Source organism: Platichthys flesus, chromosome 3 (assembly GCF_949316205.1).
Source record: "Platichthys flesus chromosome 3, fPlaFle2.1, whole genome shotgun sequence".
In the NCBI taxonomy this organism is placed as follows: domain Eukaryota; kingdom Metazoa; phylum Chordata; class Actinopteri; order Pleuronectiformes; family Pleuronectidae; genus Platichthys; species Platichthys flesus.
Window position 1 is genome coordinate 462,673 of NC_084947.1, and position 19,828 is coordinate 482,500.

Consider the following 19,828-nt stretch of genomic DNA (forward strand, 5'->3'; position numbering starts at 1 on the left):
GAAGCAAACACTTGGTAGTAGTTAGTATCAGGAGTCCCTGCTGACTGTGTGTATATACTAAGCATGATGACCCGCTGGGTGTCACTTTAATTTATTTAGTTGCCATCGTACACTGTGTGTGAGGAGCTGGGAGGAGATAGATAAACAACGTGGGATCTTGTGAGAACTCATGAGGTAGGCTTCTCTAAGCTCGTCTTCCGTTGAACCACCTACTGTTCTGGGGCCAAATTGTTTTCAGCACCGGAGAACTATTAATCAAAAAGTGTCCGTCCGTCCGTCAGTCCGTCCTCAACGGACTCGGAGAAGCATACTTTAGCCTTTAGTGCTGACAGTGAGCACGTCTCATATGTGTGGATGCAGATATGAACATATTCATTCATAAATAATAGGAATGTATTATATTAAGAAGGGTTATGTAAAGGAGAGAAATGTTGTTCACCTGTTAATTGCACTTTTTAGCCTATAACTGGTCTTTTATTATATGTTTTTCATAAAGTATTTTTAAGTGTCACTATTGTGTCTTTTAGGATGATAGTTTGTTTGTTTGCTCCCTTGAATCTAAAATACCTTCTGTGGCTTTTAACTGTGCTCGACAAAGCAAATACCTGTGTACTGTACACAGTAGTTGATTCTACTGCTGCCACTGATACTACTAATGCCTCTTGCACTCCTTCTAGTACTACTCTACCAACGGTTTTCTTCAACTACTACTGCTACTACATGTCTTGACTGTTGATCAGAGACAAAGACTGTGAGTTAGTCCTCTTGTTCAATTTGTATTTAAAGAAATAGAAGTACATTATAATGAATTCCTTAGATCATTGAAAAGTCTGCAAATGTATAAGTAATAAAATCACAGTTTGTCAAGAATTGATCTGAGTTTGATTGTTATGCATTATTTATTTTTCATATATTTTAAGCATCTTTATTTTAAAACATTTGACAATCATTTGTATTGTTGGTCATTGTACAAAAAGCATTGAAGGACATTTTAAAGTGTAAAATTATATTTAGCGATTCCTCATATGACAGAATTCCTGTTCACATGTGTGAATGTGTTTGATCGTACATTAAGCTCATAAACATCAGTGGGTCTACATGGAAAATACATTACTTATCATCTGAAGTCACTTTTATCCAAAGTAAATTACAATAATTTCATTCAACCATGAGGGAACAAACCAAGAGCAGCGAGAATCATGCAAGTTCAATAAGCTTCAAAAGCCCAACTACACTTGCTACATGTAGCTGCCATATATCAGTGCATTCATTTTTAAATTCAAAATTGCCAAAAATAGCCCAAACTAAATGAATTGGAGTCAAGGTCTCTCGCCCATTTAGAGTGAGAGTGGAGCAGGACCGAAGTTCAGTCTAAACAGCTCTGAAAGTCCCCAATGGAAGTTTTCATACTTGATTTTTAGACCAAAACGTAGGAGAAGTTGTTAGCTTCGCAGGAATGTCCCTATGAAATATATCAGATCTGTACATTTGGCTGTATGCATTTTTTATACTGTAGTTCTCTGAACCCTCTCCATTAGGCCCTATGTTAATTTAGATAGGAAATATCGGTAGGGAGCCCGAAAGTCAAGATTATCTAACTCGCTCCCACGTCCCATTTTTTAACTCTAACCAATAAAAAAGAGATCTGTGTGTCCAGCAGGGTCTTTGGATTCTCACATTGTTTTTATTTCATAGATAGGCCTTATGGTTTTTGAGAAGCAAGTAGTTGTTCGGGGAGTGCAGAAGAGCATAGAGCCGTCTCTTCTCCAATGGGTCTAATGTTAATTTTGAGAGGAATTGTCTAGAAGAAGCCAAACTTTTCTAATTCACTCCCACTGTCAAATTGTTTGACTCTTACCATAAAAAAATATATATCTATTTGTTCGGCAAAATCTTTCGATGCTCATGGTGTTTTTATTTCACAAATAGGAATTATAGTTTATGAATAATCGCACGTCGTTCAAGGGCTTTGCTAGAGTGTAGCTTTCTCTTTTCCAGCGTGATTGGCCAGGACAGATTCCTTTGATGTCTTTGATGTTATGATTCAAGCAGCAGCACGTTCTCAGAAGGAGAAGAGGAACTGAGGACAAGTACTGAGCGGCAGTCTGTAGACAGTCTGTAGACAGTCTGTTGGCAGTCTGTCTAAAGTCTGTAGACAGTCTGTAGGCAGTCTGTAGGCAGTCTGTAGGCAGTCTGTTGGCAGTCTGTCTAAAGTCTGTAGACAGTCTGTAGGCAGTCTGTAGGCAGTCTGTAGGCAGTCTGTAGACAGTCTTTAGACAGTCTGTTGGCAGTCTGTCTAAAGTCTGTAGACAGTCTGTAGGCAGTCTGTAGGCAGTCTGTTGGCAGTCTGTCTAAAGTCTGTAGACGGTCTGTAGGCAGTCTGTAGACAGTCTGTAGACAGTCTGTTGGCAGTCTGTCTAAAATCTGTAGACAATCTGTAGGCAGTCTGTAGACAGTCTGTAGACAGTCTGTCTAAAGTCTGTAGACAGTCTGTAGGGAGTCTGTAGACAGTCTGTAGACGGACTGTAGGCAGTCTGTCTATAGTCTGTAGACAATCTGTAGGCAGTCTGTAGACAGACTGTAGACAGTCTGTAGGCAGTCTGTAGACAGTCTGTCTAAAGTCTGTAGACAGTCTGTAGGCTGTCTGTAGACAGTCTGTAGACAGTCTGTTGGCAGTCTGTCTAAAGTCTGTAGACAGTCTGTAGGCAGTCTGTAGACAGTCTGTTAGCAGTCTGTCTAAAGTCTGTAGACAGTCTGTTGGCAGTCTGTCTAAAGTCTGTAGACAGTCTGTAGGCAGTCTGTAGGCAGTCTGGCTAAAGTCTGTAGACAGTCTGTAGGCAGTCTGTCTAATGTCTGTAGACAGTCTGTAGGCAGTCTGTAGGCGGTCTGTCTATGTCTGTAGGCAGTCTGTAGACAATCTGTAGACAGTCTGTAGACAGTCTGTAGGCAGTCTGTCTAATGTCTGTATGCAGTCTGTAGGCTGTCTGTAGACTGTCTGTAGGCCGTCTGTAGGCAGTCTGTAGACAGTCTGTAGACAGTCTGTAGGCGGTCTGTAGACAATCTGTAGGCCGTCTGTAGACAATCTGTAGACAGTCTGTAGGCAGTCTGTAGACAGTCTGTAGACAGTCTGTAGGCGGTCTGTAGACAATCTGTAGACAGTCTGTAGGCAGTCTGTAGACAGTCTGTAGACAGTCTGTAGGCAGTCTGTCTAAAGTCTGTAGACAGTCTGTAGGCAGTCTGTCTAATGTCTGTTGGCCGTCTGTAGACGTTCTCTCCCTGTCTAGGCACAAATTCTTAATTTCTCGGAAGGAGGAATTTTCTGCTTTTTATATATAAACACCGGAGTTTAAGATGCTTATAGACATAATCTTCTTAACAAAGGTATAGTGTGAAGAGATGTGTCCTTCGTCTGCAGAGGACGACGGTTGGTCTTTCTGTCCTGATGTCAATGGGGAACTCGTTCCACGTTTTAGGAGCTAGGACAAAAAACAGTCGTGATTTTGTTGAGTTTTATTTGAATCAAACATTAATAATGATAAGTATATAAAGCTAAAGGAGCAGGTTTGACTGAGCTGTAGCTGTGGGCAGTGGCCACAGGTGAAACCTCTGCACCAGGTGCTGAGGTGGGAGGAGGTCGCTGCGTTCAGCTGCACACTACTGAAAGATTTAGTATCGTTTTCATGAATCAAAATTCAGATCATAAAATTGTGAAATATTGCAGCACGCTCATTCATTTTTGACTTTGCTTCTGTAAAACACTCTGCACCACAAAAACTTGATGACAGCAATAAAGAGAGTGAATGCTGCCAAACCAACTGCCAGCAGACAGCCAATGACATCGAGGGAGTAGTACTGGACCAGGGACATCTTATAAGAGTCGGTCCTGAGGTGCGGCGCCCCCTTGTGCCTCATGACAAACTCGATCCAGAACACGGCATGGTCCAGTGGTTTGATGGGCTGATCTCTCTGCAGGTTGGACAGCTTCCTCATGTTCTCCCTGTAGCTAGGTTCATAGAGAACCTCCTCCAGCGCCTCCAAGAAGTTCTCTCTGTTCACAGTTGCAATGTCCATGACTTTGGCCACACCTCTTACTTTCATCTTGAAGAAGTTGTCATGCTGATCAAACAGTAGAGGCAGGCCCACCAGGGGAACACCGTGGTAGACGGCCTCCTGGACTCCGTTAGTTCCTCCATGGGCCACAAACAGTCTGGTCTTGGGGTGACCCAGGAGGTCGTTCTGAGGCAGCCAGTCTAAGAGTAAGGTGTTGTTCCCAAGAGTGGACGGTCTTTTTCCTTGGTGCCTCCAGATCACCTTCTGAGGAAGTTTGGCAAAAGCTGCTGCGATGTGGTCACTGACCTCCTCTGGAAGGTTTGCCACCAGGGTTCCCAAGGTCATAACGATGACCCCATGTTCACCAGAGCTCTGGACAAACTCCTCCAGGTCTTTGGACAGAGGCTTGGAGGGTTTGCACTGAAACCCTGACATGTAGATGATGTTGGGCATCGTGGGTCTTGGGAACTCAAAGGTAAAATCGTTCCTCATCAGCCAGATATCTGCGGCTTGGAACAGCTCCATGTAATGTACGTCACTGCCGAAGTGACGCTGGACAAAAGGTTTGTAGTTTGAATCCACAGTGTACCAAATTTGAAAACGTGTAAATAAATAGAAGAGGACGTTCTTCACTCTCTGGTTGAAGGTCATCTTGTCAGTCAGCTCTGACTCTTGTATTGGGACATATGAGACTGGGGACGGTGCTATTGTCTGATGTCCCTCACCCTGAATGGTCCACCTCACATTGAAGACAAGTGGAAGACCCAAGCGGTGACCCAGAAGCACCCCTCCACCAATAGCAGGATCTGTCAGAACCAAATCATAATTGGCGTCGCGAAGGCTCTGCATCAGTTTGCTGTCCTGGAACATCTGCTCCACCATCTCAACGGCCTGCTTATGTATGAAATACAACACGTTAAATTTGTTGTACTGCATAGATATGTATTTCCAAAGGGATGCACCTTCCAGACGCATGTTCACCATTGAGGATATTAATAAGCCAAAGTTTTCCTCATCAAAACCAGCTGAGGAATTGATAGTGATGGACTTGTAGTAGGGAGAATCTGGCTTGATGTACCAGGTGTCGGACGGTCGCAGGACTGTGATCTCATGCCCTCTGGAGTGAAGCTCCTCGATGAGGACCTTCATGTTGATCCAGTGGCTTCCATCTACAGGGAACACCAAGACCCTCCCTCCATCGACCAAGAGGGCAGAGCACAGCAGCACTGCAAGGGACACCAGGCTGGTTTGGAACATCTCTGAAAAGGAATCCACACATGAAGAAGTTAGATGGTCCTTCTTAACCAAGGTTTTCACTTCAACACAATGCATCAACTCAAAGATCTTGGTTTAAAGAACAGTCCATTTTTAGGTACTTTAAACTTTTAAATGTGTCAGCGCTGACTGTGAGCTCCAACGTGTGGTTGATGTTCTCCTGAGGCTCAAGGGAGTCTGAAGAAGCCGAGGAGTTTCAGAGAGCGGATCGATCTGGAGCAGTAGCTAGCCAGAAGTCTGAGGGAGGATCATTCTTTCTTATCGCAGTATTGCTCAGTGAAACTGAGGCGCCATTTAACAGATGAGCTATAACCAACCAACTACTTACTCAGTAGGAACAAATGCTATATTTATATTGTTAAAGCATTAATAAATAACTGCCAATCTGTGAATTGAATTACTATGTGGGTTTTTTAATCATGAAAATTAAAACACCATTTTAAACAAAAGACATGTTTCACATAGTATCACATCAATGTGTTTAAAAGGAAATGTTGCACTTCTGACTCTATGATGGAGGTCGTAATGTCTTGGACACGTGTCTTTTCCACAGAGACGATCCTGGGACACTGTGTCCCTGAGGGAGGTCCTGACTAGCTTCAGGGTTGAGAAGCACCTTTCTGATTCAGCTGCAGTGGAGCAGAGGTGAGGAGCTTCAGCAGAGCTGCAGTCCCTGAGGTGTCCTGTAGGTGGTTGCCCGTGAACACCTAGTGCCGAGGCACAGTACTGCAGCTCCTGAACTCATCCTCAAAGAGAACCTCTCCATATGGAGATTGTGTCACAAACCTAAAAAAACAAATGCACCATTTTAATTCTATATGGAGGTAGTATAATATCGTATGGTACGGTATAGTACAAAGTAGTCGCATGAATATACGCTGATTATTCATATTATATAGTAGGCAATCCTACACACTGTATCTAGCCCAGGCCTCGAGCCTGGGACCCCACCCCCCTCCCCCCCTACTCCACTGAGAGTGTGGGGGGGGACTCTCTGAACGGAGACAGAAGGGAAAAGCTCATCTTTAGTTGCTTCTTATATTGTCTAGAAATGTTGCAGTACTTAAGTTGTACAAGAATCATCTACACTGACTGGTCTGTATTTATATATTAACACAATATCATCCATATTACCATAAGAGCAGAACGTATTAATTACCCTGCATGCTGCATGATTCCCTGGACACAGAGCGGTGGCTCAGTGCTTCTGGAGCTGGTTGTACAGAGCGTCCAAATGAGGCGTGACGTGATGGACGGTTCCAGGAGGAAGCTGGAAGTCTCGTATACGGCCGTGGACGAAGTCAATGAGTCCCTGATACCTTCTCTCCCTGGAGGAGGTGTTCACTGCACAGCTGTGGAGGTTCCATCTACCTGTGCTGCTCATGGGAGTCTCTGTGCCACCACTCTATCAAGCAGAGCTGTGGTGATGGAAGCAGCTGTGGCACTTTGGAGAGGCATAAGTTCACAAAACCTTTGTAGCACAATAAAGGAGACATAGTATGAAAATTCCCCTTGTTTAGTCTTTCTATACGTTCATGTGGGTTTTCTCCATGTCTCCCAACAAATAACACTCCCGCTGCTTGTTGTGGTTCCTGTCTGTCAGAAACGATACGCTCTGAAGCGTCCAATGGGATTACGACAGATAAGTACATCATTGTCGAAACCATGCCCATGTAGGGAGTCTCGCTACATGGCCAAACCCCCCCTCCCCCCCATCGCATCCTCCCCCTTCACTCATTATAGATACGATATTTGCCAAAGCACTTCACTTCGTTTTTTGCAAAGCTCGGATACACCTGGACTAGCTAGCTAGCAGCATGCAGCACTCAAGATGCGCTGTGGTCACTGCAGTGACCTGTGACGCCGACACGGTGCATTAGGGTGAAGCTCGGATCCTGTGGAAAGCGTTTAATGTCCCGGGGGTCTCCGCCTCGACGATCTGCAGGTTTATGCAGCCACTGTGATGTCTGAGGGTTAGCAGCAGCGAGCTAACGCTAGCTTGCAGCAACTTAGATCGAGATCTACGCGAGGGCAGCTCACTGGGAGCACTGGAGACGTCCCTGCAGTGTAGCCGGGGAAGCGGCGGTGACACGGTGCGATGGCGGGCTGTCCGAGGCGGTGGCGTTAGCTGATTCCAGCCGACACGTCATCGCATCATCAGATCCGCCGCTGCCCTGGACGTTAGCTCACTGCTGCTAACCCTCAGACATCTGAGTGGCTGCAGATCGTCGAGGCGGAGACCCGGGACACCTCTACACGTTGACTCAACAGTGTGGAAGGATGCTGCTGCTGCTCCAGCTCCCACTGCTCCCACTGCTCCCACTGCGGGGCTGCACTGGGGAGCTGGGGCTGTCGCAGTCAGGTCCACCTGACTCTGGTTCAGAACGATATATATGGTTCTGGTTGCAAGATTGTATCTTCGTCTCCAGTAGCCATATTTGTACAGAGCTAAAGGTTTGCTAAAAATGTGGTATTTTGACCAAAATATGTTAGAAGCATTTCATTAAGACCCCAAGGAGCCAGATCAACTGTGGTCAAATGGGCATACGATGGGTCTTTGTGAATGTAGCGTATCACAAGAACAGATATGTGTTTTATCAGATCGGACAGAGACAGAGTCCTCACTCTGATCTCCTCTCGGATGTTCTCCCTCACTGAGTCTGTGTAGATCGCAGTAGAATGGAACTCTAGACTAATGCAGGAGGGGGGGGGGGGGGGGGGGGGCAGGAGCCATTTGGGACAGATCTAGGGCCTCATCACTATGACTTATAACTTTAGCTGCTTGGTGTTAATCTTGAAGTTGGTTTTGAAGTTTCTGTCCCCATTTGTCATTAACTCTGTGGTCGTGTGTGACCTGAACTCTCTGTTCTTTGTTAACCGTAGAATATTTGTTATCTTTTAATCTTCCTTTTAACACTAAATATATAAAACTTATCGTTGACGTTTCATATAAAAACTAGAGCTGTCAAACGATTAACATTTTGATTAACATCAGATTAATCACCATTTCTAAATTCCCCCCAAAATTCCCATTTTCTCTGAATATTATTGTGGGATGCACAGACACACCCATGCAATGGCAGGCAAATGTAACCTCTGCTTTTGACCCATCTGGTGCAGGACACACAGAGCAGTGAGCGACCATGTACGGCGCTCGGGAGCAGATGTTGGGGGAGTAAGGTGCCTTGCTCAGGGGCACTAGACAGGGTAGGGAGACTCTTGGATCTTTGGACAGATCAATCCAGGTTCGTCTTTTGTTGTCTCTCCGTGGAGTCGAACCAGAGACGAACCAGAGACCTTCTCTGCCCATAGTCCAAGTTCCTACCACTAGACCACCTCCTCTCGAAGAGTGGTTGGGCAGCGCCCTAGCGCCCCCTGCTGGCCAGCTGCCCTGGTTAGATCTTATGTGATGTTTGGAGATGGCAGTGAACAGTGAGAATGATAGACACAGACAGGAGCAGCACATAACTGACAGAACCTGTTTTATGATCCAAACATCAATCAAATAAGCAAATTATTTAAACAGTATTTGTACAGAAATGATTCTACAGAACCAGATTGAAAGAGTCGACTGCCTCGGCTTCTCTGAGCAGGAGAAACTCTGCACCATAAAGAAACTTGTGCTGATCTGTTCCTGATTGAATCAGTCACCCGAGATATCTGAATCCAAGCTTTCATCTGATGAGTAGTGAGGTTCCTCAGTGTGAGGGTGAAGGAGCAGACGAGTGCATCATGGACCTGAACGTTAGGCTGAAACTCCTCTCACAAAAACAACAGCAGCACTGCTCCGGTTGTGGAAACCGTTCTGAAACATCTGCTTTAGATTAAAACCCCAGGCATATCTGTGAAGTACTTACTGAGAGCTGTGGGTTGTGCAGCCAGGCTCCTTCACGGCAGACGACGGACTGTCTGAGTGGGGGGGGGGGGGGGGGGTTCTATATAGCGGCAGCAGGAGCAGCAGTAGAGTTGTGTAACCTGAACCCGGCAGCGGCTCACGTGTTGAACTCTGAGCTGCAGTTGTAGATAAAGTCTTTACGGGTTCACATGGTACGAAGACAAGTGAGAAGAAACTCAGCCTTTGTTTGATTTCTTCTTTCTGGTGGGTTGGAACATGGACCGATCACATTTCAAGTTTCAAGTAGTTTCCAGTTGCAGTGACTCAAAGTCGACGTGTAGAGACGGCAGAGGAATTCAAGTCAACTCTCACCTTGCACCCACTCAGATAAGGTAATGTTTAACTGTCAAGTCATTGTGATTTAGGTTGAATGTCGTTGTGTAATCAACGCTTTGCAAACGGGAGTGAACCAAGGACCACATCTGGGCCGAGTCAAGCCCCCTTCTTACTGAGCCGTGTTGTTTCTGAAGCTTGTGTATGTTGCAGTGTCGATGGTTCAAGGCCCTCGTGCAGTTCCCCTGAGGAATAATACAAATTCCTTTCAAATAGGTTCCTTGCACCATCCGTGCTCAGGCCCTCGTTACCGTTTAAGTCCCTGAGAAAGGTTTTGAGGTTCAAGTACGTGAACCAAAACATACATATCCAATATTGTCTGCTGGCAGTTAGTGTGGCAGCATTCACTCCTTTTCTTTATTTCTATTAATATAAAACAATGGTGGAGTTTTTAAAGTAGAGTGGATGCTTCTGTTCTGTTCGTCACAGCCAGGATTCAGTTTCCAGCTGCTGATTTCAAAACCCGGCAGGTTTGTGAATATTTGTGTTTTCTCATAAATAACTGTACTTAAGAACAGTTCATGATCTGAATGTGTCCTGTGATGTCTAATACTGATGTGAGGATTTCTTTCCATTGTTCATTTCAATCATGATTTGAACAAGCTGAGAATCTAGAGGATTCACTGAAGAGTCTTTATTTACTTCACACGTCCTTCATGAGCCACTCGTCCTCCAGTGCAGGTCTGACCTTTGACCTCGGAAATCCACATCAACATTTGCGCTAAATTTGAAGAAGTGTCCTCAAAGTGTTCGTACAATACTGTGTTCATAAGAATGGGACGGACGCAGGGACGAACATGTGTGCGTCTGTCATACCTATGTACTTATTGTGTTAACATCATGTTAGCATGGACTTAGCACAGGAAGTGATGTCAGACCAATGAACATCCTGTTGGTTTGATGACATCACATATGTGACACCACAAACTCAAAAACCATCATCTGTAGACAGCTGATCGTCCAATCATGTGTCCTCGTCCTGATCTGTCCATCAGGAGACATCCCCAACTGCATCCTCATCACCTCTCACTAGGCAACCAAGCACTTCAGGACTGCAACAGCTGCTGTCCACTTGCAGGAGGACAGTCTGAGAGAGGGACACAGGTGAGACACGGGTGAGACAACAGGGAGACACAGGAGAGACACAGGTGAGACAACAGGGAGACACGGGTGAGACAACAGGGAGACACAGGAGAGACACAGGTGAGACACAGGTGAGACAACAGGGAGACACAGGAGAGACACAGGTGAGACACAGGAGAGACACGGGTGAGACACAGGTGAGACAACAGGGAGACACAGGAGGGACACAGGTGAGACACAGGTGAGACACAGGAGGGACACAGGTGAGACACGGGTGAGACAACAGGGAGACACAGGAGAGACACAGGTGAGACACAGGTGAGACAACAGGGAGACACAGGAGGGACACAGGTGAGACAACAGTGAGAGACACAGGAGGGACACAGGTGAGACAACAGGGAGACACAGGAGGGACACAGGTGAGACAACAGGGAGACACAGGAGGGACACAGGTGAGACACAGGTGAGACAACAGGGAGACACAGGAGGGACACAGGTGAGACAACAGTGAGAGACACAGAAGAGACACAGGTGAGACACACGGGTGAGACACAGGTGAGACACAGGTGAGACAACAGTGAGACACAGGAGAGACAACAGGGAGACACAGGAGGGACACAGGAGGGACACAGGTGAGACACAGGTGAGACACAGGTGAGACAACAGGGAGACACAGGAGGGACACAGGTGAGACAACAGGGAGACACAGGAGGGACACAGGTGAGACACAGGTGAGACAACAGGGAGACACAGGAGGGACACAGGTGAGACAACAGTGAGAGACACAGAAGAGACACAGGTGAGACACAGGTGAGACACACGGGTGAGACACAGGTGAGACACACGGGTGAGACACAGGTGAGACACAGGTGAGACAACAGTGAGACACAGGAGAGACAACAGGGAGACACAGGAGGGACACAGGAGGGACACAGGTGAGACACAGGTGAGACAACAGTGAGACACAGGAGAGACACAGGAGAGACAACAGTGAGACACAGGAGAGACAACAGGGAGACACAGGAGGGACACAGGAGGGACACAGGTGAGACACAGGTGAGACAACAGTGAGACACAGGTGAGACACACGGGTGAGACAACAGGAGAGACACAGGTGAGACAACAGGTGAGACACAGGAGAGACAACAGTGAGACAACAGGGAGACACAGGAGGGACACAGGTGAGACAACAGTGAGACACAGGAGGGACACAGGTGAGACACAGGTGAGACACAGGAGAGACAACAGTGAGACACAGGAGAGACACAGAAGAGACACAGGTGAGACAACAGGGAGACACAGGAGGGACACATGTGAGACACGGGTGAGACAACAGTGAGACACAGGAGAGACACAGAAGAGACACAGGAGAGACACAGGTGAGACACACGGGTGAGACAACAGGAGAGACACAGGTGAGACACAGGTGAGACAACAGGAGAGACAACAGTGAGACACAGGAGAGACACAGGTGAGACAACAGTGAGACACAGGAGAGACACAGGTGAGACAACAGTGAGAGACACAGAAGAGACAACAGTGAGACACAGGGAGACACAGGAGGGACACATGTGAGACACGGGTGAGACAACAGTGAGACACAGGAGAGACACAGAAGAGACACAGGAGAGACACAGGTGAGACACACGGGTGAGACAACAGGAGAGACACAGGTGAGACACAGGTGAGACAACAGGAGAGACAACAGTGAGACACAGGAGAGACACAGGTGAGACAACAGTGAGACACAGGAGAGACACAGGTGAGACAACAGTGAGACACAGGTAGAGACACAGGTGAGACAACAGTGAGACACAGGAGAGACACAGGTGAGACAACAGTGAGACACAGGAGAGACACAGGAGGGACACAGGAGGGATAGCAGGTGAGGGACAGCGGTTGAGACGCACCTGGACGTCCCCTGGGGAGCAGGCGTGCAGCAGTTGGACGCACAGCGTCGCTTCTCTCATCAGCGTCTCTCGGACCGAGACGTCGAGCTGAGAGTCTGAAGAGACGTCCACCAGCAGCTGCAGCAACTGACGCAGCAACACGTGGAGCCTGGGACGCTGCATCCTGAGGAGACAGGATTCTAACCTGTGACGCTGACTGTGTGTGTGTGTGTGTGTGTGTGTGTGTGTGTGTGTGTGTGTGTGTGTGTGTTCAGACCTGGGCCAGGCTGCTCTGGTTATTCTCTGTAGAACCTTCAGAACCTTCAGTCTGCTGGTCTCCTCGGGTGGATCCCTGACCTCCAGGTATCCCAGCACCACCCGCTCCACTCGCAGCAGGTGTCTGCACACTGCCACCCCCATCCTGCACCACACACACAAAACAAACGCACCCTGAGACATGAAGCAAACATCTGGTTGATGTCTTACTCTCACCTGATCACATGACTGAATCCATCTCACCTGTCCACTAACAAAGGGAGGACGGAGGCGTAGACGCGTCTCAGCGCCACATTGTTCTCCGCCTCCATGTGGACGAGGACCAGGCGCAGGACGTCATCATGGAGACACGGCTTCCTGCGGCTGAGGGAGGGGTCGAGCGAAGAGGGGGGCTTCTCCAAAACCAACAACAGGTCCAAGAGACAGGACAGGGCGAGCTACAGAGAGAGAGAGAGACGCTGGTGAGGTAAAGATAAAAGAAAAAAACACAGAAACCCAAAACTATAAACTGATGTGAACCTTTGACCAATAAACTGTGTAAAAATATTATCATTTATTATAAAGAAAAAGTCCTCATTAAGACAGAAGATCATACATGTGTGTGTGTTTGTGTGTTACCTGTATAACAGTCGTCTCTGTTGTGAACAAGTGTTTGAACAAAGCTTGATAGATGACGTCTGCTCTGTTGAACTGACGCAGATCAGCAGCAGGCTGAGAGCACGCACACACACACACACACACACACACACACACACACACACACACACACACACACACACACACACACACACACACACACACACACACACACACACACACACACACACACACACACACACACACACACACACACACACACCATCATCATCATCATCATCATCATTTTCCGACCACACAGATATTGCCCAGTGTGTGTGTGTGTGTGTGTGTGTGAGTTTGTTCTTACCGTGTTGAGTATGATGTGGTGCAGACAGCGTACTCCCAGCATGCAGTTCTCTGGTCTGTAGTGGTCGTTGAAGAGGAGGGGTGGGGGGAGGAGGCGAGGCAGGTGGAGGGAGAGAGAGGGGCGAGCGAGCTGCAGGAACACACAGAAAGCAGCTGTGAACTAAACCATGTGACCTCAGACTTCCTGTCAGCTCCGTCCAATCGGACAAGATGCTGGAGCTGAAGCCCCTCCTGTATCTGCCTCCTGATTGGCTGCTACAGGAGATCAAGGGTTCACTCTTTTATCAACAAACTAATTCATCACTGATTTAAAACAATCTCAACAACCAATCACTCAAAGTTCAAATATTTCCAAAACAGACCAATTCAGATATTAAAACATGATTTTGACTTATTGTGTTGTCATGGAACATGATGACATCATAAAGTCTGACCTGCAGGAGAGTCCAGGAGAACACCAGCTTCACCGCTACACACTGCTGCCAGGAGTCCCTGCAACACACACAGACACACACACACAGACACACACACACACACACACACACAGTTCAATCAAACTGACACATGTGATGTCCCGCCTTCCAAACTGGTTCTTACTTTGTGAGTTGCGGCTGCAGGACGTCCAGGACTCCTCTTAGAATTCCTCCTTCCTCCCCCCCCTCCCTTTGTCTGCCGTCTCCCACCAGGAGGTGGGCGGAGTCTCTCCAGCCACCTGCCCTCAGCAGCGCCTCCTGCAGGCTCTGTGCAGCTGCCCTGGAGGGGGGGTTGGTCCACACCTGATCCTGAAGACAGAGAGATGATGTCACCGCCACACAATTCACAGACGATTCAAACGACTGACTTCCCCCCCACACTAACCTGGAAATGTGTCACAGCAAACACACACACAGGGGGCGCCACACGTAGCAGCAGGCCAGTCCCCTCCCAGTTTCCCACAGCTCCCAGCAGTGCTCGGAGCACCGAGCAAACTTGGATGGCTCGGCTCGGGATGCTCTGATAGGCTGCCGGTGCTGGAGCGCTGTCATCCTCACAGAGCGGCAGATCGGCACAGCCAATCAGAGCGCTGATCAGAGACCTGTACGCAGACTGAAGCTCCTCCTCCTCACCCTCCTCATTGACTGAGGTCAGGGAGAACAGCCAATCAGGATCTGCTGTTTGAAAGAGTCGCTCCACACAACCAATCAGGGAGCTTGTGTCAGAGTCCGAGGACGCACCTATCAGCTTCTCCGTCAGCCGAGCCAGGAGCTCTGTGATTGAAGGGAGAGGAGAGGGGGGGAGGGGCTTCTCTGAGGAGAGGAGATGAAGGTCATGAAGTAAAGATGAAAGATCCATCCTGTGGAGAGAGGAAGGACGGAAGGAAGGAAGGAAGGAAGGAAGGAAGGAAGGAAGGAACAATTTCAGAGATGAGAGAGAGATGAAAGACAAAATGAAGAAAGATGAGAAATCTAAACATTTAATGAATTAACCTTCAACATCGTTACCAAACTGAAGCTCAGAAAACTAGTTGGACGAACACTGGGGTCCAGCCACCAGGGGGCGATCAAGACACTTTGGCTTCAGTTTTCAGAGCCGTCCTGTCGTCCATCGTTATTTGGGGTCTGTGGTGATTCTGTAGTTTTGTGTTTTGTCCCATGTTCGGGCGGCTGTGGCTGAGGGGGCAGAGCGGAACCTCCAACCAGAAGGTCAGAGGTCCGATCCCAGTCTCCCCACCTGGATGCCGAAGTGCCCTTGAGCAAGATCCTGAACCAAGTGCTGCTCATAGATGCACAGTGTGAATGTTCTGTATGTCATCTAGAATAAACTTTATAAATATATATTATATATAATATATATAAACACACACCATGTACCAGCGCGTGGTGACGTCATGAACGGCGCAGGTAATTTTAATTCAGTTATTTATGGTTTGTTCAGAAACAGGAAGTGAAACTGACCTGGAATCAGCTGCTGGTTCCGTCGCGAAGAAACGAATCAGTTTAACTGAATCTTCAGTTCAAATTAAGATACATTTTAATTGAAGATTACTTTTAATTGGAGATTAATTTTAAGTGAAGATTCAGTTTAAATGAAGATCCGGTTTTTCAGACTTTCTTCAGCTTCGCGCCTCTGAACGCTCCGGACTCTTCTAGCGGACGGACCTTGTGTTCAGGGGAATATATCCGGCTGGATACAAGCTCCCCACGGAAGGTTCCTACCCTCTGGAAGTTCGGTAAAAACATGAAAAGAATCTCAATAAGTGAAACTGATCTGATGTTTTGTTTAATAATTGAAATGTTAACGTGTGATCAGTTAAATGTGTTTCATATCTATTATTGGTGGTTTTATTATTTCTGTGCAAATCAATGGTACTACTAATATTCTGCTCACTGTGCAGAGTATTTCTACTCTTATATTTCCTTGTGTGTATATTGCAGATTAACTTACTTATTACTTTGACTGATGTTTATTTTATTTTATTGTTTTCTTTGCTGCTTTAACAAGACACATTTCTTCATGGTGGGACTAATAAAGGATTATCTTCTCTTCTCTTCTCTGATTATATATCTTATCATATATCTTAACTTATTTTAACTTAGGTGAAATGTTGTTTCAGCAGCAAAGGTTTTGGTTTTTGGGTAAATCTGTGAAACATAATTTTTAAGAAGAGAGAAATAAAGATCCCATACAAAATGAATTTTAACACATGGGTTATATGAATTAATTCTGTTCATTGAAGAAGTTCATTCTTGACCTAAATGATAACGAGTGATAATAGTAATTTATAGAGTTTTACACTATTGCATCACTTTGAGATTGACGGACATTAGAGGACACTGAGCTGGACCGTTTCGTCTGCAAAGCTTCTGTCGTTTTTTTTAATGGATTAAAGAAAACGCGGATTTCTGAAAATATAAACAGGTATAAAACCAAGTGAGGACTTGGTGTTTGTCTGATTATGTACGATTATGTCATTAAATTGTGTCATTAAAACTGAAGTACCTGATAAGGTGACTACATCAGAGGCTGCATGAACACGTCTCCAGCTCAGTGTTCATAGATGACACGTTCACACGCGTTGGACAGTTCAGAGAATCTGTCTGAAGTCAAAGTGCACGTGTCGCCCACGGATATCAGAGAGAAGTGCAGAGGTGTTTGTGGTGATATTAGAGGCAGATTAAAATATAAATACACGTTAAAAAAGTGATTTCCTCTGGTTTACCATGAATCTGAGTCAAAGACTGAAGTGTTTCCGACCTGTTTACACACACACGACCACATCAGACTCCAAGAGCTTTGATGGGCGCACACACTCAGATTAACACTCACACTTTATTCATATTTCAAAGCAGGAGGAAACGTTTTGAAGGTGCTAGTGTGTGTGGCCTGACGCTGCTGTGATCTACTGTCTCTAACACACACACACACACACACACAGGTTGTGACTAACTTTGTCACGACTGTTTATTGATTTCCATTCATTGTGGACAGTCTAACCAAAACCTGACCTCTGACCTTAACCAGGACGTCAGAAATGCCTGAGCTTTGGTTCCCATCAGGTCAATGGTCCCCACAAGGTCAGTGTGAATCACAGGAGTAAAGTATCACAAATATCTGAACTTTCTCCTCCTCACATTTTTTAAACAGGCTCTTTACTTCAATGCGTTTGAGGAGAATCATATTTGTTTTCATTTTTCATCATCGAGCGTCACCTTCCCACCGTCGACACAGACTTCAACCTAAACAGAGAAAAGCAGAGTCCTTGTTGTGTATCAGTGCAAATCCAACATATGCACAAGAGACGAATCAATCTGAACAGACGAGAGACTCAGCAATACAGAAATAAAGAGATCTGAGAATAAAAGTCTTTATTTCTTTCAAGGAAAGTCAGTCAATCATACAGCATGTGAAGAGCTTTCAGCGGGGGGGGGGGGGGGGGGGTGAAGGAACCTTCACAGGCGTGTGAAGAGGTGAGATGTGTGTGCGCAGGGTTCAAATCCCAGGAGATACAGACACTGGTGAATCTAATACATAAAGATCATGATCATTCTACCATGAAGCAGGAACGGTCATCTTGTCACATATGAGAAAATATGAGAAAATACATAGTACAGTTTGAATATGTAATTTTCCATTACAAGGCTTAAGCAGTTTCACCAACACAACTCAGGTCTAATCAAGATGGATTTTCACCAGGCTTTAATAGACCAGATTTGAATAAACCAGATTTAAATAAACCAGATTTTCATAAACCAGTTTTTAATAAACAGACACAACCATCCTGCAGAGTCACAACCTGCTGAAGTGATTCAGGATTTAATATCTACACAGATGTTCAGGAAGATGGATCCAGTTCGACTTGATCTGCAGAACCACAGGAACGAAGAGTTCAGGGACTGAGCAGGAACCGGTTTAATCCAGACTCACGGAACGAGTCTCGGACTTAATGAACCTGAAGAGTCCAGAGCTGGTTCTGACAACATGTCTCTGTGAGCTCGACATCCATTTCCTGTTTACTTTTCCATCTGACGGAGCTGCTGCCCGTAGCCGGAAATTAAAGATCAGATAAAGGGCATGTGACCACACGTACAAACACACACCAGTCGTCCAGGTTACAGCACGTTTTAATGAGGAGAAAGGTCAAAGGTCAAAGGTCAGATATAGATTCAGGAACAGTTCCAACACTTTGGCTCCAGAATATTCAAAGAAATCACGGAGATCAATCAAGTTCAGGTACATTCACACACACAGTTTTCACTGGAAACAACTTCCTGATGTTCCATGTCTTCTCAAATCCAGGGAGGAAAATTTAATAAATCATCAAAAGTTATTTCTGGCTGAAATATGAAAGTTGAACAGTTTTTACTTGGAAACGATGTTAAAGGTTTGTTTTGTATTCATGAAAAATGAACACGGTTGTTCAGGTGATTGATTGAGAAGAATGTGAGTGTGTGTGTCTGTGTGTGTCTGTGTGTGTGTGTCTGTGTGTCACTCCTTCGTCTCCTCTTCTTCACTGTAATCACTCAGAGGAAACTCACGAATCTCCTTCTGTGTGTTATAGCTTTTTGTGTGCATCACACACTCCTGGTCGATGATTGCCTGTAACACACACACACACACTTTTAGTTCAACATCTAGGACAAACACGTGTGTGTGCGTGCGTCTGGGCGTGCGTGCGTGCGTGTGTGCGTGTGTGCGTGGTGTGTGTGTTGTGTGTGACTGTGTGGTGTGTAGTGTGTGTGGGTGTGTGGTGTGTGTGTGGGTGTGTGGTGTGTGTGTGTGTGTGTGAATATGAACAATCATCATCATCGGCAGCATCATGTGGGAGGAGCTTCACGTGTGAGTGACAGTTACCAGTTTCTCCTCTCTGACCGCAGGGCTCCGTAACAGGAAGCAGAGCGGAGCGTACAGGATGTTGATCACCCCGATGAGCACCATGAGACAAGGAAAACCCACCGCCTGGACCAGAGCGCCCCCTGTGGAGGGTCCTGGAACAACAGACACATGTTGATTCATGTACCAGCAGGTCGGCACGCGGCGCCATCATCATTGCCGTCACGCAGCCTGTATTGTTTAACTTGAAGTGCGGCCACTCAGGTGTACTGGTGATGATGACCCCGCCCTCATGGGCAGAAGACTGTGGACTCGTCTTTCATAAGGACCGTGCAGTGAATCAAGAATCAGAGCCTTCCCCAGGGTTAGGGTTAGCAGCTCGAGGGTTTGAGGACGCATCGAAGGAATGACAGAGAAGAGCTGAGATCCCTGAACTTCAGGACCAGGAGGTTGTGAACCTGATGTTTCTCACAGATATTACAGGACGTCTCAAAGAGCTCAATCTCCGGCTGCAAGGTGCAGGGCAAACTGTCTCAGACATGTTCGACACATGGACGAGTGGTCTTCATAGCACTGGTAACGCTGGAAGGTGCAAATGAATGAGCGAGCTCCAGCTTTGGGGACTTTCATTAGTGTGGACCTATGTTCTCTTTCCTGATCAAGCCTGACAGCCTTCATGGACATGAATTGTATTTGTCTCTGATAGACTGGTTGGATACACAGGGCTCCACACTGTGGGGGAGACAGCTGGAAACCAAGTGCAAGATCCCAG

General features: G+C 46.4%; 3 protein-coding genes across 4 annotated transcripts in view; all 3 read right to left on the bottom strand.

The window, feature by feature from the left end:
• Positions 1-880: 880 nt before the first annotated feature.
• Positions 881-9,729, bottom strand: LOC133934974 (UDP-glucuronosyltransferase 2A2-like). The gene is made up of 2 exons (XM_062381213.1): positions 9,183-9,729; positions 881-5,309 (listed from the first exon to the last, which is right to left on the bottom strand). Exon 2 carries the CDS (start codon positions 5,305-5,307, stop codon positions 3,727-3,729), a length of 1,581 nt encoding a protein of 526 aa, XP_062237197.1. The 5' UTR covers positions 5,308-5,309; positions 9,183-9,729; the 3' UTR covers positions 881-3,726.
• Positions 9,730-10,165: 436 nt separating this feature from the next.
• Positions 10,166-15,882, bottom strand: tti2 (TELO2 interacting protein 2). 2 transcript variants are annotated; one of them, XM_062381215.1, is made up of 10 exons: positions 15,681-15,882; positions 14,605-15,079; positions 14,344-14,528; positions 14,181-14,238; positions 13,748-13,876; positions 13,420-13,512; positions 13,045-13,238; positions 12,803-12,946; positions 12,547-12,709; positions 10,166-10,640 (listed from the first exon to the last, which is right to left on the bottom strand). In XM_062381215.1, the coding sequence occupies exons 2-10, from the start codon at positions 15,076-15,078 to the stop codon at positions 10,545-10,547; spliced, it is 1,536 nt and encodes a 511-aa protein (XP_062237199.1). In that variant the 5' UTR covers position 15,079; positions 15,681-15,882; the 3' UTR covers positions 10,166-10,544. The 2 variants fall into 2 exon arrangements, with proteins under 2 accessions (XP_062237199.1, XP_062237200.1); XM_062381216.1 differs by lacking the exon at positions 15,681-15,882 and adding an exon at positions 15,213-15,591.
• Positions 15,883-18,346: 2,464 nt separating this feature from the next.
• Positions 18,347-19,828, bottom strand: part of LOC133945744 (chromaffin granule amine transporter) — a 7,213-nt gene continuing 5,731 nt past the window's right edge. The window contains exons 15-16 of the mRNA XM_062382058.1: positions 19,078-19,211; positions 18,347-18,822 (exon numbers count right to left, since the gene is read on the bottom strand). Of these exons, the coding sequence (XP_062238042.1) occupies positions 18,712-18,822; positions 19,078-19,211 (245 nt within the window). The 3' untranslated portion in view covers positions 18,347-18,711. The remainder of the gene's footprint in view (positions 18,823-19,077; positions 19,212-19,828) is intronic.

What these genes read in the sequence shown, in the direction of transcription:
- tti2 (XM_062381215.1), bottom strand. Translation starts at nt 15,078, where the DNA reads ATGGATCTTTCATCTTTACTTCATGACCTTCATCTCCTCTCCTCAGAG. An exon ending in CTGCAGCCGCAACTCACAAA is followed by an intron (nt 14,239 to 14,343) that starts GTAAGAACCAGT and finishes TGTGTGTTGCAG; the next exon opens with GGACTCCTGGCAGCAGTGTG. An exon ending in ACCAGAGCAGCCTGGCCCAG is followed by an intron (nt 12,710 to 12,802) that starts GTCTGAACACAC and finishes CTGTCTCCTCAG; the next exon opens with GATGCAGCGTCCCAGGCTCC.
- LOC133934974 (XM_062381213.1), bottom strand. Translation starts at nt 5,307, where the DNA reads ATGTTCCAAACCAGCCTGGTGTCCCTTGCAGTGCTGCTGTGCTCTGCC.